Consider the following 26,930-nt stretch of genomic DNA (forward strand, 5'->3'; position numbering starts at 1 on the left):
AGTCATGCTAACCGCTATTTAAGCTATGCATTTAAGAAGTCATAAAGAAGAGTGCCTCAATCTAACATCCAAGATTTAAAACTGCTCAAGCTAACAGTAAAGGCACTGACACTGGAGCTAAAAGTCAAGCTACACGACCAAAGAATATGTTATGCAATGAATATGCAAACAGAAAGCTAAGAACCTATCATGTGAAATGCTAAATTCACTGATCCCTTATCAGAAAAGCTTAAAATGTCCTTCAGATTTCTTTCTAATAATACTGAGATCTTTCTGTCTCTCATCTGCAACAGGTTTAATACTGAGGCTAACAGGTGAAGAAGGGTCATGGGCTTTCTCTATTTTTTTCTCAGCTCACATTACCTTTGCTGATTGGTTAAAGCCTAAGCAATTTAAACAATAATCTAATCTTTGGGATTATGTTCAAGAAAAATTGAAAAGATATTCCCCAATAATTAAAATAAATCATAGCTTTCAGGGCAGGATGTTAAAATAACAATATCTCCATATGAACTGTACCAAAGTTAAAGTGTATAGTTAAAGTACCAAAGCGCAGACTCTTGAACGTTATGCCAAAGTTCAACCCTTCAATGTATTTTCTACCAGGTAATCATTGAACGTTTGTGGGCCATTTTAACACGTGTTGATTATGAGCTCTAATGACTTTCCTCTAGATCTTTTTTAAGAATTTATTTGTACAAAACGTCAACATGATGTCACATTTTGCCTTCTAGTTCTCCTTCTCTTATTTTTCAGCTGTGTGGGGTTTAGCAGTGCAGTGTTACACGGACATCCTCCAGAATTTAAGACCTGCACTTACCTTGTCTCAGGTTTAAGGGTAATTATGCCATAATAAAACTGAACAAACCGCAGTTCAACAAGCTACACTTTTCAGTATTTTCTACTAATTCTAACCTCTTGTCCTGAAACTGTAATCTTGATTACAATGCTAATTGTGTTTGACAAAGATTGATGGATTGATTACACATTCAATTATTAGATTTTCTTTATGAAGCTGTAATAACTTTAACCCAAACCTTAATTGAATGTTTCATAATTTGTGGATATTTTCTTTAATTACCTTTATCAGCCACTGATAACATGCTGTTTAAGTACTGCTCCTCCAGACTCCACGAAGAGTCGTTAATTTTGTTGGAGATCCCGCATAAGCCCAGACAGTTCACCTTGATGGCTGTGGAAAGAAAGGACAGAATGAGTCATTTAAATGTCTTTAGATGTGTGTGCTCACACTTACACAGAAGACTAAAGCTTTTGTGTGATGGACGGTAAAAAACCAACTTGTTCTCTTCATTTATTTGAGTTTTTTCTTCAATAACCTTGGTTGCTTTTTAAAGGAAATAAAGTTCAGTGACAACGTTTTTAATAAACCTACACAGCAACAGCAATAGACTGAAAGACCTAAAAAAACAAAAAAAAGCTTTTCAAGCCTCAGTCATTGTACATGTTTTCTAACTAGAGTGGCATAGACTGACATTTAACCATAATAGTCATTGCACTAATAATATGTCCAAACTTACAAACATCAAATGATGCATGAATTAGGGCCGATTTAATTTGACAGAATATGCAAGAACAGATAATATTGGTGAAATTAAATAAAAAGAACCTTCAATCTAAATTTCTTTTAAGAAAGTGTTCAAATATAATATGTGAAAAGCTATGAGACAAACTGAATCATTGGACATATTGAAGTTTAGTTGCCCTTGTTTTAGCAAGCTGAAATGATGAGAGAACAGATAATATTACATTTTGTTTTTTTTTTTGCATATTTTTTTTTATACAATCAAAAATTATTAAATACAATTTTAAAATCACCATTTCTGGATCAGCTTGTACAACAAAGTTAAACAAGTCGAAATAGAGCAAAAATATTGAAATTTGAGTATCCTAGAAGCAAAGTGAAATGCAAATGGGCATAAGGAGGTGAATTCAAAGGTAAAATAAAGAATAAAAAACATACAAAGCAAAGATAAGAATAGAATTCAAATTAATATATTGATCAGATGTGATAAAAAAAATATGTATAAAATAAACAATTATAAATTCAATAAAACAAGACTGGTTTCCATGGTGACCCTCTGGGGGGAATGGCCCCGATGTCACTCATTCAAGCTTAATGTAATGTTCTATAAGGAGTACCCTGGCCACCAGGGGCTGACCTACGATCCCAAACCAGAAATAAAAATATTACACCAATATTTTAAATAAAACAGAAATAATGTCAGATTTGAAAAAAGTGGCAGTCATCACATGACGGTATCTCAGGGGGATTTTTTATATTCAGTTAAGAAAAAGTTTGGGTTAATTCTTTTATCGATTTGTCCAAATACACAAAAAGAAAGATTTTAAGTCTTTCTGCTTTGGATTTAAAAAACATAGTGTTTGGATTTAAAACTTGCTAAAAATTCAGTCTTAATAATCTAATACGGGTTTATCCAAGAAGTTACTGCAGGCAAACATCTACAGTTCTGGCACTGAAAAAAACTAAGTTTTTTACAGAGCTAACAATCTTAAAAAGGCATCTGCCTTTTAAAATGTGTATATCCCACATAAGACAAACACCATGATTAATATGGTATAGATATAGGATCTATTAGCCAACATTTATGGCAGTTCTAAGCAAAATTAATATTGTGTGCATATATATTCTGCTCATTAGTTAAAGGAATCAGTAAAGTACCGAGGTATTAATGTTAAAAGTGAAAGTGGCGTCTGCAGTGTCCACCAGAAATGTGAAAACAGTGTCAGTGAGCGTCAGAAACATGGCTGCATGCCTGCAGAGGGAACCCAGCCAGCCTCTTCCTGTGATTCTCCCTCATCATGTCTCTAAATCTATCTCTGAGGAAACGATAACCCTAATATTTAAATACACCCAAACACTATTAAAGTGACAGACACAGCAAGATGGTGGTACACAATACAGAAACTATTGTTCTCAATGTTTAGCACAGATTTTTATTCCCTTAGGCTCTTGTATTTCATAGCAATACTGGGTATGTTACTCCTATGTATCACCATTTAACAAAAAAAATTATTGGATGTCAAAAACAGTATTTGGCATAATTAGTTTGCAAAGGACTTCTACAATGCTCTGAGATAAATCCTTATCTTCTCTCACATTAAATATTTTAGCTGTACAGCATTTCCATTTTGATTTAATAATCTTAAATTGCTCTTTTAAAAGACAGAAGCCACAGAAACACCCTGCAGACTCTGATCTAAAAACGGTCCTGGCTCTAACGGTCTCTGTCCAACCACAGTCACACCCATGCAGGTTTCTGTGCTGCCATCACACAGTTTACACACTCATCCCGAAAATGGCAGATGGCTTAGCAGTTTTGCACCAGTATGGCTGCTGGCAGACTTAACAGTCAGAAGGACGCTTGGCAAAAACAAAAGAAAACCATGCGGACATTTTTGTGTGTGTTTACTTTACAGAGGAAAAGAGGCTGTAGCAGAAGGAAATGCTGTGTACAGCTTTCTGTTGTGGGAGAGAGAGGAGCTCAGCCCATCAAAGGTCAGTACAGCCGTAATCTGATGTAATATCTCCAGCTGTAGCAGCAGAAAGAACAGCTGCAGCAGAGCTGAATGTGAATGCTGGACATTTACAGACGTATTAGATGGGAGCAAGAGCCACATTTGAGATGCACTTTTAAGGCCAAAACTACATTAAGTCAGTAAAATATTGCACCGTATTGAGGAGCTAACCGGGCCCACTAATCGAAACGCTTTGATTTGGAAGTTGTTACTGAGTGAAAAATGACATGGTCGTCAATACGGGCGGCCTGGGTTTGAATCCCAGCTGTGTTTGGATGGGCATCCAGTGTAAAAACTGTTAACTTGTTAAGGCTGATTTATACTGCGAAACTAGGTCGTCTGCGTAGGTGTCGCAGTGAACGCAGGGACATCCCCACCTCCCGATTTGTAGGTGACCGCCGCAAACAAGAGGCCTCTGATTGGTCAAATTTACATTCATTCTACCCTATGCATATTTCCTGTTTGGTACCTTACCGGCTTGTTTTGTTTGTATGACCGCCATTGTGGAAAACAACTCGTGAAGTTGGCCAGCTAGAGAGCGAGGTGCGCAAAATCGCTGGGACCGTTTTTACACCTGGATTCCTGATCTGTTTTCGCCCTCCGTTGTCGGACAAACACCCCCCTACTTCCTCACCGCCTCGACTGTATCTTGACCGTATCTCGACCCACAGCTAGTTCACAATTGTCCCCCTTGCGTTGTGGCGTGGAATAACATAGCGCAGACCACGCTACAATATTGAGCATAAATCAAAAATATCTCACAAGCTCACTGCAGCTACACTGCTGCGGGGAGTATAACTAGCCCTTTGGAAAGTTGTAATAACTTGCAGTTCTGACCCCTGAATACAGGAGCAGCTAAAAAGGACACATAATTAGCATGGTTAGCACTAATGTAGGATTTAATGTAGAAACTTATGTTAATTTGGGGATCTCAAAAATTGCTGCCAGATTGTCCAAATTCAACATGTTCCATCAAGTTAAAACCGAGTTCCTACATCTTAAGGCCAGTTAATCTAAATAACTGTTTTATGCCATTTGAAAATAAATTTAAGACCACTGTTTCCTTGGTTTCACTATTGAGGTTATGTGACAATACCATGGGATGCATTTGATCATTTATTTTCAAACAAATAAATTCTACAGTTTTTATTTAGATTTGAGACCAACAACATCTGTTTACAACATTCTAGGACCTTTGAAAGATGTATTTAAGACATTATAATGCCAATTAAGGCCTTATTTTTAGATTAATAAATTCAAAGCCTTTTAAGACATTTTAAGGATCCGTGGGAACCTTGTAAAACGCACTACATTTAACCTTCCTTTGACGTGTTAATAGTCTAAGGCTTAATCTGAATACTTTAAAATTGTAGCTCCAATCAGTTCACCTTTCATGGTGTCAACGGTAGGAAAACTATCTGGATCGCTGAATCCAGGCAGCCTTTAGCCTTAAAGACAACATTACACAATGGAAACACACAAATGTTGCTTATGAAATTGGGACTACAGCCTTCTGAGAAGAAAAAAAAAACGTACACAAATGTGGTAAACAGCTGAAGCTCTCCATTATTAAACTCTACACATATAAATGTGTGAGCTAATAATGTTCTATTAAACTCCTTGTGGTGGACTTTACCCATGTGTCCCATCAGGCAAAGGATTGTTGGCAACTGTATAGCTCCTATGCTGTGGGTACGGACATCAGGAGGTCCTTAGGCTAAATTAATTGGTGCTAGGAAGAATCCTGTTTCTAGTACTTTCCTTACTACCAGCACTATTCGCACAGCACCTATTAAAGAGTATTGGGTACAGGACAGAAAAGCTGCACAGAGTAAATGTAGCAGAAGCTTTTTCAGCAACGTAAGTTTAATGTATGCCAAGGACATAGATCAGGCGTAACAAATTAGGAAAATAAAGAAAATCATCAACCAGTACAGGTCCAGAGACATTTTTAATTATAATCTGTTACTTTAAATAGAATTTAAGACTGAAATAAAATGAGGTTTTTCAGCATCTATGTTATAAACTGACTTTTTAAATAAAAAAATATGAAAAAAAATAGAAAATTTATCCAATTTAAAATCTAAAGTGTTTTTTGAAGCAGAGAACAACAATCGTTCAGTTTGGTATATAGACAATTTCCTGATTCACATATTTTATAAAACACCTGAACTGACCATTTGTTAATTCTTTATTTTTTATGGCTTAATTAGAGAAGTAGGCTTTAAGCTGCCCTGCAAGGCTTTAAACCTGGGTTTGAATGGCGACAACGCCATTCTCAAGCACATATCAAGGTGCTCATTCATGAGCCTGGATCAATATTTATTTTTGATTCTGTTCATGGTGGAGAATCCTGCTTCACAGCAGCAGGTTGAGCCAAACATACTCGCTAAGTGGTGTAATTAACCCGCTCCGGCCAGGTCAGGATCCACTATTGCAATCGCACCAAACAGGAAAAAGAATGGCGAGAAGATCCGGTTTGTCACATTTAAATACAATAACAACAGATCGGTAATAACTACAATTTAGAGCATAATTCTTCTATATTTCGTTTATTTAAAAGATTGGATGCAAACTATTCGTACTTCAACAGACCAGGAAGCAGATTTCTCTTCTCCATCAGAAACCGCACATCTGCTGGATGCTGATGGGGATTTTTTAAAAATATGTCATATCAAATTAAGCGTTCATTTCTGCATGTTTTGATCCTATGTTTTGATCCTATGAATTAATGATAATATCGCATGCGCTCCTCGAGCTCCGAGGATAAGTCTGAGTGCAGCGATTCGGGAAGAACAGCGGAGGATGTAGTGTTTGCTTTGCGCGGGAGGTCTGGAGCGCTGCGGGGCAGAGCGGTGACGGAGAATGTGGGATTTAAGGGTAACTGGAGAAGCGGCGCAAGTGACGTTTAGACACTCGTCAAACAACATGCAGTCATTTATAAAAGTTTTAAATGAGATTGGGCCCGGATTAGCCAGCAGGAGGGTCCGGATCCGGGCCACGGTCCGCTAATCTGTGACCTCTGACGGATGGATCAAGCATCTTGTGATGTATGTTCAATTACCAATTACATTCTCAAACACCTGGTTACTGTAACAAGGTGAGTTTTGTACTGGATGGACTTTTCAACCGACAATTTTAGTTAACGGAGGAAGAAGCATGGAGGCGGTTGGGTCATGACTGAGCTAGCTTAGTAGCCACACAACCAGAACAACAGAAATGCCCTCTAAAATCATGTCCTTTGTATAGATAACCCCAAAGTGGCACAATATGATCATCATTTTGTTTTTTTTAATGTTTTTTTGCAATCTCTGTTTTCATTTCCTTGTTATGTCTGGAAGAGAAACAAAAACATTTTAATAGAAACAAAGTTTTCTTTCCAATTGTGGTATCTAAATATCTGTTTCCAATCCAGCCACTGCCATGAGAAATATCATTAGTTGTTTTCCTTTAATAACTGATCATACATCGCTTTGATCAGACATACATTAAACATCTCACCAGCAGAGTCCTAAAGTGATGTAATGTAAAAGACCCAGGATTAACAATCACTATATGGCAGAGAAATCAAAGCATAATAGAGTAAACCCCTTCTTTCCATGGGTCAACAAACATGCAGATTATGAGTGAATTTGTCGCTAAAAGCTTTTCTGCAGAAGTAAACTCTGTCAGCTTCAGATTATGATCTCCACTTCCTCTGCAAACATCACTTCCCTTGTTAAACCAAATGCCTTAAGTTCACATGGCTGTCAGAAAGTAAAAAAATCAAAAGAAGCATTTTTTTTTATTCTCTAAGCAGTATTAACAAAACAGATACAGACATTAACCTTTTTCAAGGATATGTTTTTCTTTAATTAGGCATATATTATAAACAAAATAGCGATATTTGAGAAATTCGCAGAAATTATTTCCTTTTTATGCAACTCTTGTGGTTGTCTTCTTAAGTTTGACTAAAATAGTTTTTTATGTTTCTTATAATTCACCTCATATTATGTGAGAAGCAGCTTGATCACTCGTTTACTTCTCCTTTAATTCCCAAAGAGCCACATCAGCATGTTTACAATCCCAGGACTATAGCTCTTCTCTTTGGAAGGAAGTAAGCATGTAACTGACAGTAAACTGAGCAGAAACATCCACACAAACATCCTGTGAGGAGATCCGGAGAGTAACTTTGCTATAACAAAGGCAGAAACCACAACAAAGTGACCTGCTTTGAAACTGCTCTCACTGTCACATGATGCCACTCAATGCCTCAATTTGGTGCAACAATAATGAAAGCATTGGCTTCTCTGTCATCAGGTTGAATTATAACATACTGATCTCAGCATTAGCAGCACAAAACACACTGTTAGACACAAAGTATTAACAAAGAGCAATAAGAGGAACTCAATAACAGAAAATGGTAAACGGTAAAATTGTGCTTATATAGAGCTTTTTTAAGTTAGGAGACGAGAAAAAGCTCTTTCAACCACATTCACGCACACACTCACACATTGTTGGTGGCAAAATATACATAGTAGCCACAGCTGTCCTGGGGCTCACTGACAGAATTGAGGCTGCCATACACTGGCCCCACCGGGGCCCTCCGACCACCATCAGTAGGAAACACGAGTGAAGGGTCTTGCCCAAGGACGGCACTGAAAGCCGGAGACGGGGCGAGGGTTGCAGGGCAAACTCCTGCATCCAACGTCACATCAAACAGTGGTTAACATACAGAAAAAACACACTACAATATTTAAACAGTATAACTAAGTTACTACGGGCAATCTGTAATAATAACATGGCTTGATGGTTGGAAAGAAACAGGACTGACAGGGAAAAAGAAGAATGATGGATGGACAAAAAAACAGGAATTGGACAGCCGGAGGAATGGAGAGTTGAACAAATAAACACAGAGACATATAGGAGGACAAGGGATGCATACAAAATGTAGATAAAAGAACAGAAAATAAAATATAAGAATAAAAAGGTATTTTTATATACCCATCAAAGCCTGAGAAATACTGGACCTATATAAATGATAAATGGCAATAGTTGAGTTTTTTCTTGAATCGAGGTGATCTCTCCACAACATTAAGGGCTTAAATATTTTTTTTTACACTATACTGACATAAGAAAAACAAAGTACATCATTACATTTAAATATTTACTGTGGCAGCTGTATAAATACGTACTAAATCAGGGTTGAGTTTCTTCCTGAACAGTTTTCTTCAGAACAAATGGAAGAAACTGGAAGAAAGTCCTGGAAATAGATCTTATTTTGAGGAACTGGGATAGTTCCATTGAAAAGTTAACTCAATATATTCAGCAGGCTACATAAGGAGAAATCTTTATACGAATACGCACATTTAGATAATTTATTAAGTGCATGTAATGCAAATCCAGATGAATTAATAAGTATTGGTCACAAGACTTGCAAAGTAACAGTATTCGTGTTGAAACACTGCATTTACACCTACAGAAGAGCAGCTATATAGCAACAAAATACATTGCCGTAGTCGAGCTCATTCTTGCCATGTAGTATTCGGAAACAGAATACAAGTTTTGAGCCTTTGCTACACTGAGATGATTCTGCAACTCTTTGTGAATCTTACAGAAACTTGAGAAAATCTGTTCAATTGATGAAAACCCACCAGAGAAAATCCATCAAGGAATTACATACTTAATACAGAAGAAATCCTTTTAGGGCTTTAACTTACTTTTATTTTGCAAATCGATTAAACTGTCGATTATTTTTCTGATTAATGGATTAATAATTGGATAGCCAGGCGTTCCTTAAAGAAGACTTTTTATGAAATTAAATCAGGTGAAACTTAAACTTTACCACTTGAGGAGTTCTGGATAGAGCATATTGACATTTTTTTTTAAATCTTAAATGCAAAATGTTTCTATAATTTCTTACAATTTTGATATTATTGCTCTAAATGGGTCACTGGAGAGCTAACAGGCATGTTTTAGTGTCTCTATAGTCCAGTTAACAATTAATCGATTACTGAATTCGTTTCCAATTATTTCAATAACAGATTAATCCAATTAATACGATAAATTGTTTCAGCCATAGATAATTTACAAATAGCCTTTAAAGGGTAGGAAAATGCTTTCTTGCATAATGAGATTACACCAGCTGGCTTTCTTTTTTTTCAATTTCCTCCGCCCATAATGCCCCCAAACCAACCTGGTTTATTGATATTAAACCTCACCTCAAGGCTATTACTGGATTTGGACCTGTTTAAGACAAAAAACGCACCAAAAGAAACTAAACTTTCCAGTAATTTTGTCCTTCCAAGTTTCTTCAAGAAGAACTTGGAAGAAACTGTTTCTTCTGGCCAGAAAATAAAACATGGAAAAATGCCATTAAATTAAATTAAATTTATTTATATAGCGCCAATTCACAACACATCTCAAGGAACTTTGCAGGGACAATTCAACCAGATCATAAAGTCAAACCAACTCAAAGTTTTCTATCTAAGGAAAACCAGTTGATTGCATCGGATCCTTGACTCAAAGGCAATCACATACGGAAGAAACGTTCAACCCTGGGCTAAATAACAAAAAATGTGTGTTAACATTATAAAACATATTCATACAATAAAACAAAACAGAGACAAATTAGGTTACAAAAAAGCTTTGAAAAAAAAAAAATGTGAAACATTTGATTTCCAGTGCACAGAGATGTAGAACTTTATCATTATAAGACAGGGTATGCACGTTCTAACATACTGTCAGACTATTTTCTAACTTTCTTTCAATAAATTGCAATTTATACAGGGATTATATCTACAAACAGAGCCACATAAATTTAACTCTGCATCTTGCTATTTAATGGTGTAAATTTAACGATGTAAACTTGTTTTTTTCCACTGGCATGCCTCCCTCCACTCCGACATTTCTTCTCTTTCAAATACATGAGATCTGCCCAAGAATGAATAGCGCCCCTAGTGGATAGCAGTAACATTACAATGCCAAAAAAACATTCCTTTCAAGATGATATTTTCCAATTAATCTGATGGAAAAATAAACAAATCATCAACAATCATAAGTTAGTTAGTTGATTACAACCCTAATTTTAATATAACTTTAATAGTTAATGGAGAAAGCTTTTTATCCAGCTGTAAATACAGCAGCATCACCCTAGAATCACAGATGCTAAGGTTCTTGATGCAACTAATTTAGCTCCAAGCATTTTATCTCAGCTGATAGCATCTGGAAGAAAGCTGCAGACCATCAGCCAGCTTTCCATACTTAGACAAGCACCGGCAGAGCCTGCTCTGACTCAGCAGCTGCCTATTGCAACACTGGAGTCCATCCAGGTCTCCTCCACGGTTCAAGTCTGGTGGAGGCAGTGATCAGAGTGCTACTACTCATTCAGCCACACAAATAAAGAGTGCGTTGGTGAACAGACAGGTTTTATTAAATCAATGAGCTCTCAAGAGCTGCCAAAACTGATATCAATCACAGGCTACTTTATAAACCTATTAATGCTCATAAAGGACTCTTTGAAGGCTTTTCTATTCATATATAGTCTACTCCATTAGCCAGTTACAAAAAAAAGTTGTAGATACTAATCTAAACTCTTATTTCTAGATAATATCTTAAGAATTATGCTCTACTTGCACAATGCTGTGGCCAACATTATAGCTTAATCTCACATATTAGAGAACTTAGGTATCACAAAAAAGGTCTCCACTGTAATAATGCTTCATCAGCAGATGACAATTTTCCCAGAAAGTAAAAAAAAACCACACAGCTGACAGTTAAACATTCTTAGCAATGTTCAAGGGAAAGAAGAAAATGCTTTTCTATGGAACAAAAAGAAACAGCAGATGATGGGACTTTCCTATTTATGCTCTTTAAACTGAATGACATCACAAAGAAAAGCTCAGGAGTGAGTTTTATCAGAAACAAAGGAGACCTCAGCTTCTTAGACAAAACAAGAAAAAAAATATCTTTCCAGAGAATCACTACCTTTTTCCACAATGTGAGTGAGGAGGGGAAAAACAGAGGGAAAACACAGATAAAAGACCAACATGTTTCACAAATACTACATCTAATTAGTGCTACTGACAGCTATTCGGGGCTGTAGAGTATTTTTGAAATGTTCAATAACATCATGAAAACCTCAAAGAGTAAAAACATCAAAAGCTGGGGAAAGGATGCCCAAACCATTTGTAATCAAAACAAAAAAGAAGTGGTAGTCAAGTATGATGTCACTGGAAGACCAATTAGACTGGCACATCCCTTAGGGACATAAAAGCAGTCTGTTGCAAGCTCAGTCTTTTTTTTTTTAAGCAACCACAGCAGTAGGTTACATGTAGTCCCGCTTGACAATAAGGTGAGTAAAGCATTGAAGGTGTAAACTAACTGCTAGAAACCAGAGAGGACCAGCATCAGCTCCTCACAATATAACTACCGGTACAAGTGAAGCATGAAAGTGGAAGTGTCATGGTTTGGGACTGTTGTGAGGAGTGTCTTGCTTTTGTATTTAAATTATGATCACAAAGATTTTTAAAAGCAGCTTTCCAGTCTCTGTCAGTTAATTCAAATTAGCAATATTAATATCTGTCATTTATTTTATAAAAATTATGTAAAATAAAACAAATATTCTTGCACATTATAGAACTTTGTGGATAACAAGCAAACAAGTTATAACTCACAACTTCTCAACAAGCAGCTTATTAGGTGCATGGGGAAAAAAATCGATTTGGGGATGTATCGTGATTTTTTGGCTGCCTGATATAATATAAATTTTTCAGGTCCTAGTATTGATTTTAAAAACAAAATTTTCTACCTAAAACAATGAGGGAAAATTGGCTATTGCACCACCACTCTGGTATATAGCAACATGGAGCCCCTTTGCTGTGAAGCACAGCACCATAGCTGTAGTTGAGGCCCTCACAGTGGAAGACGGGGACTGACTAAAACCCCAAACAACATGGATACCAAAAGAACTAAATGATCAATATCTTCTGATGAACATATAGAGCACTTGCTGTTTTATCTGTACATTTAATTTAGATAGTTTGGAAAAATATCATAATATATTATATTGCAATATCTTGATAATAACGTATAGTGACCTAAGAATTGTGAGATGTATCGTATCGCAACACCGATGCTAATACTCATCCCTATAGTTTATCATACAAAACCCATTAGCAGGACACTTAAAAAGAGGAAAAAAATGTTTCAGAATAAGCATAAAAACAATGCAAATCATGTCATCTGTGTAATAGAACAATCGAATTAAACTAATCTGTTATAAGGTTCAACTTTAACATCTGCCAAAATAATTTGCTCAGGAACAAGTAAAATATGAAAGTGTATCAAATATAAACCTTTTGGACATCCTCTGACTAAATTACATACGTTTTTACTTTCACTCATCAGAGAGAGCAATTCAAAATAATAATAAAAACATATAGTGAATCAGGTGTATTCTCTGGGTATATTGACCCTTGACTGCCTGGTCTGCTGACAACTGGTAATGCGTACAGAAAGTTTTATCCAAGAGCAGGACCTTTTATCCTGAAAAGTAAACAGAACAGAAAAGAACAGGGAAACGTTCACAATCCTGGCTCTAAGTCCCTGAAATGGTAAGGGGGTTATTTATTGCATTTCTATTTCAATTTGAAACACGACCTTTACAGTAGTTGTTGTGATTTCCTGTCCCTCTAATAAAACAGAGTGGCTGTTTCTCAATATGTGTACTTGTGCGTTCTCCTGTGCTCGTGAAAAGTCATCAGCCTCAGCCCTAGTACTGTTCCAATTCACAAGAACACAACACTGAGAATGGAAAAAGTCCCTGGATGTTGTTCTCACCCCTGCATCTTCACAGAGAATGCAACAGAGCAGACTTGTCCATTCCTGAGATTGACAGCTGTCCCAGCATGCACTGCAGCAGCTTCCAGGACAGCGCTCACAGAGCTCAGAGTATTAAGTTAAAAGTTCACTTTTTTGCTGCCATTGTTCTATAAAAGTACGTTTTAAGATAATCTGAGGCAAAAACACTATATCTTTTAAGTTTCACTATATGGCCCATTTATTGAGTTAGTGCATATTTTAAAAGAATTCTGATGTTGATAGGATCGTGGCAACCAGCGGACCTCTGAGGGTAACTGCAGCAAGAGCTAACGTTAACCCCTCTCAGCACAGCCGTGTGTGAAATACCGCTGGCTCTGATGGTGATTCTTTTGTTTTATTTGGCAAAATGTTCATTTGATTTGTGTTTATCTGACTGTGTTAATTATTATTAGTCATAATTTTTATTATCTGGAGACTATTAATAACAGGAGGTGAAGTGCAGCTCACGACTGGCTTTGAATGTGGTGATGTCACGAATACGCTTCAGTTCCAATTGACCCATATTTATTTTGTGTGCACCAATTCTCACTGAGTTCATCATATTCCTTGGCAAGAACACGAGTCCTTACTTGCGTTTTTGTGAATTGAGAGTCTACTGCTTTGCATTAATGTCAAAAAATTTAAACTTAGTCTCAATGGTGACATCTTTTTGAGGCCCTGTAATCCGATGCCACTTTTACTTCCTTCATTAAATCTTAAAGCACTTCAACCTATTAGTCACTCTCCTTTTCCAGCATCTAATGCCTCTCAGCTAGAGACATCAAACAGAGTCACCTGATCTTATGATCTATAACCTCTAACTGAAAGGGAATCCCCCACAGGCGAACAGAGCCTCGCTTGTTCGCTCAGACATGCCCTTCGACACCAGAGAAAAACTAAAATGTTGGATTAAAAGCTGCTTCATGCAGAAACACAGAAAAAAAAATGTAACCTGGCGGATACATTTATGGATGTTTGTATCTGGATGCTGCATGTAGAACATATATCACTCCTTCGGTGTGTTTGCATGCAAGGGGCAGAATTTACATCATGAAACCAGAAGACGTTCTGGTTTCCGCTCCTACAGTACCAGTCATGGCAACCTATTTCCACATAGCTCTGCTTTATGCTAACTTCACAAAGCTCTGTTAACAGCATAAATCAAATGTAAAAAAATATGTTGGTTCTCTTCATAAAACAGCTTCCTGCTTATTTCAGGGCAGATTGGTTGAGCTCTGTTTTTGGCTGAACTTTCCACATTTTTACATAACATAAAAAACCTTCTCTTATGACTATGGATGAAATAATTTTACAACATATTTAATAGGGGTGGGTATTGCCAAAGACGTCACGATTCGATTCGAATCACGATTCACAGGCCACGATGCGATTCTATCTCGATGCATCACGATACTTGAATTATTGCGATGCATTGCAATATTTTCTCCTCCATGTTTTGTTTTTGAATGACTCGGCGCAGTATCCCGCGGCCGGAAATGCTTGTGACACAAGGCAGCGTGCGTCAACAAATCCGCAGCGACATCTACTGGACTGGAAGTTGTATTACACTTGTTTTTGGCTGATGTGTGCCAACCATTCATACAATTTTATTTATTAATTTTTTAAAATTAATAATCGATACTTGGCGTCAAGAATCGATGCAGTACATCACAAAAATTACAATCACGATGCATCATCATGACGATTATTTTGCACACCCCTAATATTTAATCACTTCTTCAAATGTCCTGGACGATATGAAGAGTTTTTTTTAGGTAACTGCGCATGCAGAGCTAAATATATGGATTAAAGCAGGGGTCTTCAATGTTTTCCAGGACAAGGACCCCCAAACTGATGGCAAGATGGAGCAGGGACCCCCTAATTATATATATTGAATGAAATTGTGTTATATCAAACTGGTCCTATAGTCACTCTATTACAGATGGAGTAATGTAACCAAAGTAATTTCGCCCTGGGATTATTTAAGTATATCTGATTCTGATTCCTCTTGTCCTGATGGGACAAGTGTTGTGAATGAAATGGTGCCCAGCTTGAAAGAGCTCCTGTGTGTCGCTGAATGTGTGCATTGAGGACTGAAAGACATCTTCTGCCTCCATTTATCTGTTTACTACAGTGTGTTGAATTCATGTTAATGTGGATTTAAAGACATTTCAATTAGTGGTAAAAATTGCAGGGGGGAATATAAAGAAAAAGTCTTTTTACAACCCCTATGCAGTACCTCTGTGGCCCCCCTAGGGGTCGCGGACCCTCTGTTGAAGACCTCCGGATTAAGACATCAAATGGGACATTAGATAAAAGTACCACTGAAGACAAAGTGAAATGTGATGACAATATTACCAAAACCTTAGAACTTCTTAAGAGGGTTTTCTGTGGGTCTGTCTATAAATTTTTTTAATATTTGCCTTTAGAAAATACCTCTTTAAATAAACACGAAAAATCTTTATTTCCTAAATCCCTTAACATGGATTCAAACAGAAAACTACATATCTTAACAGTGGAAAAGGACAGTATTTAAAAATACAAAAAAAAAAAAAAAACACAGGGCTGTACATAAGGGTTGCATCTTGCTGATCAAAGCTAATCTACTCTTTCTAAGTCATTCTCTGCCAAGTCAGCAAACGATGAGGGAACCGTTTGGTCTGGTCCTCCTCTGAAAAGTAGCTCTTCCTCCTCTATGTTCATCACCAGCAGTTTAGCTTCTATAAACAACATATTTTACTGTCATTTGTTTGGTAAAGAGCCTTGCTAGGATTTTATCTAGTTGTTCCATATCAAAGATCCACCAATTTGTTTAAGGTCGATGCTGAGACCACTTATTAGGTGGGCTTTCATTAGTATTATCTATTGGGATTTTTTTTTTTAAGGATCGCGTCAAATAAGGTTGAAAGAAGAACAGCAATTTGGATAAACTACCTAAAATTCGCAACAAAGTTTTTTCCGCTTGCTTGAGGTGGTTTTTGGCTTTTTTTTGGCTCAAAAGGTGAGATGGAAAAAATTTTTTTAATCAGGACTGATGTAGCGAAATTTTACCGATGACCGATCAGATGTGTCTGATGTTGGCGTCTTCACAGATGCTCCTATTTTGCGCCTAGCGACATCTGAAAACACTATCGCCATCACCAACAACATGTTGACATAAGAAAAACTTCCCTGATCACAAAGTATTAATAAATACTATCCTCCATTACTGATCTGTGGTCAGAGCTGGATTGCAGCCTCCTCTTTCAGTTTACATCAACCAATGCGTGATGTCGTAATATGGACGACATAGGATGCCTTTGCGGTACTTGGTTAAATCACTTTAAACCACTTAGAAACACTGCGAATTAGCATCTCCTTTTTTCAAACCTTTAAAAGTTTGCTTAAAATTTGAATTTCAGTTTAATGCAAAAACAGCTATTTTGGGATTGAAGCTAAAATTTCTTTTCCTTCCTATATTTACATGATAAAAATGACATAATGATAGCAAATGCTACACAAGCCTGAATTTAAACAAAATGTTAGAAATATTTCATTTATACTCCGTTTGTGTTTCATGGGTTGTGTACTAATGAACTATTATGATGTATAATGTGTGATTCATCTTTCATTAACTCTTGCTTAAGATCGTTCCAGATAAAGGTCATGCAACGGACGGGTTGTGAAAGAGGCCTGAACATCCTCTATTACATGTTTGGTTGTAAAAGAGGCCTGAACATCCTCTATCACATGTTTCTTCTAAACATGTGTTCTTGGAACAATTCAATTGTAAAACAACCACATGCTTTGTTTTAACATATGTGCTGAGTTTTAAAGTAAGATCATTTTGTTTCTCTTTCCCTTAGTTAAACCTCAGCTTGTGTAATTAGGGACATCCCCTGACTTCAATAAATAGTGAGGAGAAAGCTGAAGACTGCAGAGTGGGTTGGAGATTGTAAACTCTGCAGTCTCTTCCTACTCTCCCTGCGAGTAAAACTAAATTAATTGTCTCTGTGCCTTCTTTCTTTCCCTGTATGTATGTATGATGTTTTAGGTGCTTAGACCTGACACAAAAAAATAGTTTGTCAACAAATCAAACTTTAACAAGGAATAAAAGATGGAGGGAGTCACTTGATCTCAGAGCATGTCTATTGAATAAATTGATGAATCAGCCAAAAAAAGAAGTGTAATATCAGCTAAAAATATCGGTTGGCTGATGCATCAGTCTCCCTGCTGCACATGGTTTATGTTGTTATGACAGGATGCTAACATAGCTCTTATGCTACATGCCTTTAGCATAAGAGCTGTGGGTTTTGTACCACAGGAGCTAAAACAAGGTGAGCTAATTGGGTATCATGGAGATCATAGGTTGATGCAATTCTTTGAAATTGGCATTAAAAGAGGAAACACTGGTGGCTAATTTTGGCTCAGAGATTATCCGAAATATTTCAAATGATAACAATCTAACCTCAAACTCCTGTACCTCTGTACCTCTACAGGCCACTAACCAACAATATGCCAGAAGCTTCCTGACAACTCCAGGAAAGACTTGCTAAGTGACCAATATTAGCAGAGTAGTTTGTAAATGCTGGGTTGTGTGGATGAAATGTTTCCTTTCCCAAAATGAATAAATATAAACTGTCAGTGGCATACCAGCAAACAGGAGGAATTAAGATGTGAAAACGCTGGCTCTCAGCCAGGTTGAAGCTTAATCCTGATTATATCTGTGTCAGCAGGGACCTACATTTCACCAGAGGCTGCTCCCTCATCGCAGGCATTGTTATTGTTGGACTTGATCTTATTTTGTGGAGCACAAAGCATCGACCAAACTGAAGCTGTAAACATAACTCCTGACCTCATGAACACATCACAGCCACATTTCACTGATAACAACATACCAGTGGCCCATGAATCATCTTATCTCCCTCTATTTTTACTTTTTCTACCTTTGTGCTCTGCTAAACTCCTGTTCCTCTTTCAGCGGAGCAGATATCGTGGTGCAAGAGGGTCTGCTTTTTCTGTTGTTACAGCACAGGAAGTGGGAAAGTGTTTTCAGTACAGGAAGGAAGAGCAGTGTTTATCGCGGGTGGGTCCCTGCTTATCAGAGGGGAGTAACAGAAAAATCCTCTTAGAGCGACAAAAACCAGCTGTGGTTTCAGACAGCGCCTTGTCTGTTGAGGTCAGACGTAATTAAAATGGCTAAATGTTTGGGGAGGAGGAGCAGCTGGTGCCGGGACTCCCAGCTGAGAGGGTCTCTTCAGCAGACTAATGAAGCACATGTGGATTGATGCTCCCCACCCACAATGAATGGACTCATTCTGAGCCGCTGTGTAATCATATCCCACATTCCTAAGTCAGGACATAAGACACCAAAGTCACAGGGAAACATGCCTGCCTGGGTCCAACTCACTAATTCGATCCTTTATAAAGGGCTGTTCTAAAAGGAGAACACAAACAAGGGTGAAATATTTAATCTGAGGGTTGGACAGCCAGCTAAAAACTTTCCTTTGACTCAGCATGTAGCCTTCAGATAGAAAGCTGCTGCCAGGTTTTTTATGATTTTAGCACTTTGTTGATCAATCTTTAGTATAAAATCTTAAAAGCTAACACGATTTGATCTGTGCTGGGCGATATCAAGAAAATAATATCGCGATATATTTGGCCTATATCGCGTTACACAAAATATATTCAATTCAATTCAGTTTATTTATATAGCGCTAATTCACAACACGTCATCTCAAGACATTTTACTTGTTCACCAGATCATACAGTCAAATTGATTCAGTTTTTTATCTAAAGAAAACCAGTGGATTAGATCGACTCATTGACTCAAATGTAATGCCTCATACTAAGCATGCTTGTAGCGACAGTGGAGAGGAAAAACTCCCTTTTAACAGGAAGAAACCTCCAGCAGAACCAGGCTCAGAGTGAGCGGCAATCTGCCGAGGCCGACTGGGGTTCAAGGAGACAGAAGCAGAGATATAAAAAGCAACTGTTAAAGGCGGCCCCGTCCAGGAAACACAGCCAGGTGATCGAGCTCCGAGCCAACTCCCATATCACATATAACATATCACAATATTTTTAAATTACCTTCAAAACAATAGAGTGCATACATTTGCACTGATATAGTCATTCAAACTTTTGGTCTCAAATTTAAAACATTTTATATTAACCAGCTCAAAGCTTTTCACTAATACTACTGCCTAGGGTTGTCACGATATTAAACTTTTCAACTCGATGCCGATACTAAGGAAAATATTCGATACTCAATACCATTTTCGATACCACAAGGATAAAAACAAAGACTCCAAAATTCAACAGAAATATTTTCATTAATAAAATACAATAAATAAATACAATAAACAATAAGAACAATATTTTGAGGTTGTATGCTATCACACAATTCAATTCAATTCAATTCAATTCAGTTTATTTATATAGCGCCAAATTCACAACACATGTCATCTCAAGGCACTTTACAGTTCAACCAGATCATACAGTCAAATCGATACAAAGTTTTCTATCTAAGGAAAACCAGTTGATTGCATTGACTCATTGACTCAAATACAATCCCCCACACTAAGCATGCTTGTAGCGACAGTGGAGAGGAAAAACTCCCTTTTAACAGGAAGAAACCTCCAGCAGAACCAGGCTCAGTGTGAGCGGCCATCTGCCGAGGCCGACACAGTGTTCTGAAAGTGCATTGTCCTCTATTCTGCACTTTAGATGCACTTTAGGTGCCACTGGTGGTGGCACTGTATCGATACTTTTGAAAATGAGTATTGTATCCGGATACAACGTTTCAGTATCGATACTTTTTTGAGTATCGATACTTTTGACAACCCTAATACTGCCACATTATGTGTTTCGGTGCCAGTATTACCTGTAACAACGTCCCAGCAAACAAACAGGAAACAAAGCAAAAACACTAAATAAAATGTAAAATACAAGGCTTTTTTGTGCATAGTAAAAAAATGCAGAATGAAAAAATTTATTGACCTTTAAATTACAAAACCAAAAGTTGAAATACTGTCCAAAAATTAGAGCATTATCAGAGCATCTCAAAACTATTTGCATCGACCCCTAAGTGCTGGGAATTTTTAAAGAACTTGTAAAATTGAGAACACTGCCAAGTTTAGAACCACCTCCAAAACCTCTGAACAAGACCACATCATATCAAAGGTATTAGAGCATCTAAAAAAATATTCAATAAAGTAATAAACAGTGCCTGTGATTCCCCTCCATCTTTTCCTTTCTCTCTCATATGGGATCGTTTTTTCAAACAACGAGGTCAATATCATCTGAGTTAAAAACATTCTTCATTTTGTGAGGGAACAATAAAAGTGAAATAGATGCAGACGGCTTAATGTTGTCATGCGAAATTATACTCGACAGTTGTTTTAGAGTAATTTTAACAATTGTGCATGGGAAAACTCAAGATACAGATATACAGATATATTCGATATATCGCCCACCCCTAACTAGATTAACCATCTATCCAAAACTCCATCCATCTGTGGTCTAGAAATTAAAGGGTAAACTGATAGTTTGGCCGGTCGATTTCTTCTGGGTCAATATGAGCATGTTTGTTTTGGGTTTTTTTTTTGTTTTGTTTTTTACAGTAATATAACTGATCTCTATTGATATGTGGTGCCAACTTTTTGGAGCTGATTCTTAAAGCCAGTATTGCATTTTCCCCTCCATTTTCACAATGAAAATCACACATTGATAAATGTTGCATGTCTCAATTTAAAGAAACAGAAACTTTCATCAACAAATCAAAAACCCATTAACAATGGACAGCAGACAGAGCGAGCAGCAATGCAAGCGCTTCAAGTGATCTGAAGAAATGGCTGCTGAAAATAGAGATGATTCACTGGCATCAACCAATACCGATGCAAGAAAAACAAACACTGATAAAGGCTAAAATATCAGCCAGCTGATGTGCTGGTCTGTTTCACAAAAGTCCTGTTATATTTAACCGACTAAAGGACAAATTGGTAATTAGTTTTTAATGATTTTCAGACACAGACCTGAAATATCCATTCAGTTGTATGGCTTTGTCATTCTGTTAACTGCAGCACTACAGAAATGAAGAGATGCTTGTTTTTAAACCATCAGTCAGAGAAAGTGACGCCTTTGTGCTGCATCAGGGAAACAAACCAACAGGAGTAAAAAGTGAATTATGTGTGGCTGGTGCTAAGTCCACTTGAAATAAATAAAGCCCATCAGATGAGGAAAGCAATATAAAATGTTTTGGTAAATGGCTGCGCTGACTTTGGCCTTTAAAAAAAAAAATGGAAAAGCACCAAGTATTGCAAAAATATCAACATTTCAAAATAAATGTAGGCAGTAAAATGATCAACCAAATGATTAGTATGAAACTCCTAAATTCAAGTTGTCAGGAATGCTTATATTTTCAGTTTATTGAACAGTTTCACAGTAACAGACACCCATAACAGACAACAAGGACAAGAAAGAGGATAACAGAAGACATAGAAAATAAAAATAAAAATGCATATAATTTAACTGATTAAATTGACATTAAATTGAAAAAGTCTCTACTGTACTTGCAAAACGATTCAATTAAAATGGAGTAGATTTGCTAAAGACCACCATATCTATATATTAATTTGCTAGTATAAGCACACATTAAATCCATCACAGAGCTTTATATATTATCTTAGGTAATCAAAACATGATTAAACATTAAGTGCACCAGAAACTAGGCTTGTCCCGATCCGATACGTGGATCGGATCGGGACGCCGATATTGGCAAAAAAATGCATATCGGCAAAGCATGTAAAATGCCGATCCAGACTGCCGATCCAGACTGCCGATCCAACGCCTTGGGGCTCCTCCTGAAGAGCTGGAAGAAGTGGCTGGGGAGAGGGAAGTCTGGGCCTCCCTTCTTAAGCTGCTGCCCCCGCGACCCGACCCCGGATAAGCGGAGGAAGATGGATGGATGGATGGATGGATGGATGGAAGGATGGACTGCCGATCCAGTTTTAAAAAAAAAATCCGGTCCGTATTTTCTAGTTTCGCCGATTGAAACGATCCATTCCACTATTTTGCGCCAGTGTTCCCCTGTTTTGCATTTTTATTAAAACTTACAGTAATACTTGCACCTTTAACTGTTTATGGTTTTACTGCTCACTGTGCAATTTCAGATTGCTATTCATAATTTTGTCCAGTTTGTGTTTATCTCTTAATAAACAGATAAGTTTGTTGTTACCAAGCATTGTGTTTTATTCAATCTCACCTAATTTAGCTGGCTAGATGTTATCAAGAGTACTAAAACCCTTTTCAACATGAGTCTTACAACTAAGGCTAAATACTTTAACTTTAACTTAAACTTAAATACATGCTCGGATAGGCTGGTATCGGCCAGTATCGGTATCGGATCGGAAGTCCAAAAACAATATCGGTATCGGATCGGAAGTGCAAAAACCTGGATCGGGACATCTCTACCAGAAACACAACAAATTCAGCTTCTCTGCATTCGGTGTACTCCCCCATTGTAGAATATATCACATGAACATATATGGATGCAAAACAATAAAGACAAAATGGTCATTGTGGGGTTTTCCTTCCAGCTGACTTATCATTAATATGCTTTGATAAAGGCCTCTAAATGGACGACTTCTTTAGCTATGAGCTGTTGCAGAGGATGTCAGTGACTGTAGATATTTGACAGTGGAGTTTTAACAATTATTGGTTGTGTGGGACACATATTTTTCCATTTATCTTTTTCTTTACATTTTAAGAACCTGAATTTGGTGTTTTCATTCCAAAAGAATTAAATGAGCAATAGTGAATGTCTAGAAAATATAGAAGATATTTTAATTTCGAAAAGCCTGATTTGTTGCTTACAATTTACTGGCTGATAATGGCCGTGGTGTGTCTAATGATCACAGGACAGGTTCCGACTTTATGTGATAAGAGTGAGCATTGGCCAATCCAAGTTTATAAGCAACCAGGTGAAGATAAATATGGCAGAACCAAAGCCTGATCTGTTGGTAATTCAGCTTCAACACCAGGATGCATTCAGATATTAATGTGAAATAAATGCATTCTGCCTTTTCATCCATTCAGTGAAAATAAACAAAGATTTACTCTGTTTTAGCTGTTGAGCTTTAAGTACACTTAATTGAGGCTGCATGACGTTAGATTGCACAGTCTAATTCAAAGGTCCAGAATTGGCAGAGAAGAACAAGTTTAACATCTTAAATGTCAACATCTGCATGTCGTAACATGAAAAGTTTCAGTTTCTCATCTGTTTACTGTCCGTAATATCCCCCCTGTTTAACCAGAAAGCAGACATGCCTGTGCAAACCCTGCTCCTTTCAGATCCTGCTGTTCCTGCTACCTCCCTGTTCCCTTTGGTTTTTCGGTCATGCCATCATGCGACTCGGCAGACACACAGACGTTGGTCGCAGTGAGGTTGGAGCATGCCAGACGAAAGGAGAAGCACGGCGTTGGGGACATAGTAACAGACACTAATGACAAAGTCTCAACATTTTAGGACCTTTACCCAAAGACCGCAAAGCAAATATGACTCATAGTCTGAAATTAAAAACATTGACGTTTATTAAGCACAAAGATTGTTTAGTATATTCATGTTTTAGTCAACGGCAACACAGACTAAATATTTAGCAGAAAATACCATTTTAGCCTTATCCTAAACATCTACAAACTGATTTCGGCTACATGGGAAGTGATAAAGAGAATTCAGATGTCCTATTTCAGGGAGAACAAACTAAAGCACACCGGACTAGTCTTTTTCCAAGATTAGTATTTTTTATTGTGGGGCTATGATTGTTGTGGCATGTGGCTTTGGCATCGAAGGAGGGTTTATTTTATATATATATAAAAAAAGAAACCTTCAGGAAAAAGACATCTTACGGATGGGTTCCCTTTATTCACAATACTTAATGTTTTCTTAATAAAATGTCAATCTCTCCTGCTCTGACACAGCTCAGTTTTACAGCCTGTTTGGGGTCATAAATGCTCTGAATAACAAGCAGATCTTTCCATGACACAGAAAACATGCTGCAGCTTCATGGCCTGACTCACTTCCTGTTTTTCCATGAAAATTTCTGTTTTATTACGAGTTTTTCTGCTTTCCTACAGAATAAAAATGCTACATTAAAACATTATACTTCAACAGATGTAGATCATAGCAAATGTCCGCGATTATATGTAAATAATGGACCTTATTCTTTCATTCAAAGATTTGAAGTATCTCCACTGATGTTTCTGTAAAGGAGCTAATCAATGGAAAGGCTCTCTACTGGTCTCCATCATCAATAATGGAGAGAGGATGAGCGTGGGGCATCAGAAACATTCAGCACTTTAAAAAGCCTGCACTTTCTTATTAATATCCAGCTGTATTTATTTAATCATACATCTGGGTAGCTTGTGCTGTGATGTAAATAAATAAATACAGGACTAAGATGTGTAATGCCTATGAAGCATTTCAGAGTTTATCTGTAGATTAACACAAAAAAATTGTGAAACATGGTTTCTATATCAGTTATACAGTCTGCCTTTTAATACAACCACTGACGTTCTCTTGCATAATATTTGTGGTTGGAGCAGAGAGATTGTTGGTGATTTCTGACTAGTTAAACAGTACAAACTACTTTCCTAAATAAATATTGGAGAAGCATGAATTATATCCGTCTTTCTGATAGAGGAGCCGGACAATTTAGCATTCAATGAACTATTTTTTAAAGGTTTTTCTATACTTCATGCCATCAGCTGTGATTCACTATTTGATTTGTTTTCAGAGACATATATCACTGAGCTAAAGAGTTCAGGGTTACATTTTTTTAAACGGAAATGATTACATACCTCACATCTAAAACTGGCTTAACCACCATAATATTAGCAGTTAGCCTGGATAGCATTTCTAAAGCCCATAGAGAACAAAAATCCAGTAAGGCAAATCTAAAGGACAAAATAGGTAAACCTTGCTGTTGTCTGCTGAAATCCTTGCTCTCTTGCAGCCCCAACAAAACACAGAAACATCTTAATATGTAATGGAAAATTTTATTGTTTTGTATTTTGTATAGTAGAGGGGGCTGCACAGTGGAACAGTGGGTATCACTACTGACTTGGAGCAATAAGGTGCGATTCCCTGCCCTGGGTCTATCTGCATGGAGTTTGCAGGTTCTCCCTGTGCATGCGTGGCGGCTCTCCGGGTACTCCGGCTTTCTCCAACAGTCTGAAACCTTGACTGTTAGGTTAATTCGCTTCTCTAAATTCTCCTTAGGTGTGAGTGTGTGCGGTTGTTTGTCCTGTTTGTCTAAGCGTGACGGAGAATGGATGGATGGATGGATGGCTGGATGGATGGATGGATGGATGGATGGATGGATGGATGGATGGATGGATGGATGGATGGATGGATGGATGGATGGATGGATGGATGGATGGATGGTACGGGAATTATTAGAAGAAAGGATTGACCACAAAAGTAAAGGGAGTGGGTTTAAATGTTTATTTTTTTTCTTTCAACCTGCTGAAATAAATCACAATCATAAAATTTGGATTCAAACGGCTTCTTAAAGAGTTTTTGGTGCCTATGACTTCCTTTTATAATTTTTTTTTTTTAACACATAACTGTAGGCCTGGGCAATAAACTGGATTTTTATCGTTACACATCATTCACTATTCACAAGTTTCTCATGTCAGTAAAAGAAATACATTTTATTTTGCTGTTTTTATGTCTGCACTGGCAGCTGGTATTTCCTTCCACTTTAAAACACTGAAGCACGTGCATAATGACGTGACATCACCAATCCAGTCACAAGTATATACAAAGAGAATGGCAGATGAGCCCAGTGAAGAAGAATCTAACACAGCTGTAAACTAAATAAAATACTGTCAATACTGTGGAGCCGAGTGAGAGCAAAGAATAAAATGAGCAAGCAGAGAAGAAATCGAGAGCTTGATGTCAGAGCTGAGCACGTGGCAGACCCGGTTTGTGCGCAGGTGTGCGAGTGTAAACGATGCACGTTGTTCTCACTGCACGTAATTTCGGTGGCACCAAAATTAAACCATAGATGTTGAACAAAAGAACACGAAACGCAGAGTTTGTCTGAAAATTTTCGGGAGTACCCCAAGTAACACACCCAACCTTCACAACCAACTATAGCACAACCAAAGATGTGCAAAAGGATACATTACCTTTGCGTAAAAGTGTTTGCAAGAGAGGTAACATTTTTCTCCTGCTCAATGAGACCTTGTTGAATGTTTAATCCTGAATGGCTAAAAGACTTTATTATTAATTGAAAGTAATGTGCAATGTGATTTATTCATTAAATGAATTATAAATAGATAAGTTGGATTTCCTGCACATGCAGTTTATTTCTGATAGAGGAGCATTTATAATACATTGATTGTAAGAAAGGTAAGACTAGAGATGTCCCGATCCAGGTTTTTGCACTTCCGATCCGATACCGATATTGTTTTTGGACTTCCGATCCGATACCGATGCTGGCCGATACCAGCCTATCCGAGCATGTATTTAAGTTTAAGTTAAAGTATTT

At 37.3% G+C, this 26,930-nt stretch overlaps 1 protein-coding gene across 1 annotated transcript in view; it reads right to left on the reverse strand.

Annotated features, from left to right (window-relative positions):
- The window catches only part of arrdc1b (arrestin domain containing 1b), a 51,544-nt gene that overhangs the window by 14,308 nt on the left and 10,306 nt on the right, over positions 1-26,930 (reverse strand). The window contains exon 2 of the mRNA XM_038268252.1: positions 1,082-1,192. Within this exon, the coding sequence (XP_038124180.1) occupies positions 1,082-1,192 (111 nt within the window). The remainder of the gene's footprint in view (positions 1-1,081; positions 1,193-26,930) is intronic.

This window comes from Cyprinodon tularosa, unplaced genomic scaffold (assembly GCF_016077235.1).
Source record: "Cyprinodon tularosa strain WSP-4 unplaced genomic scaffold, ASM1607723v1 ctg7, whole genome shotgun sequence".
Lineage (NCBI taxonomy): Eukaryota > Metazoa > Chordata > Actinopteri > Cyprinodontiformes > Cyprinodontidae > Cyprinodon > Cyprinodon tularosa.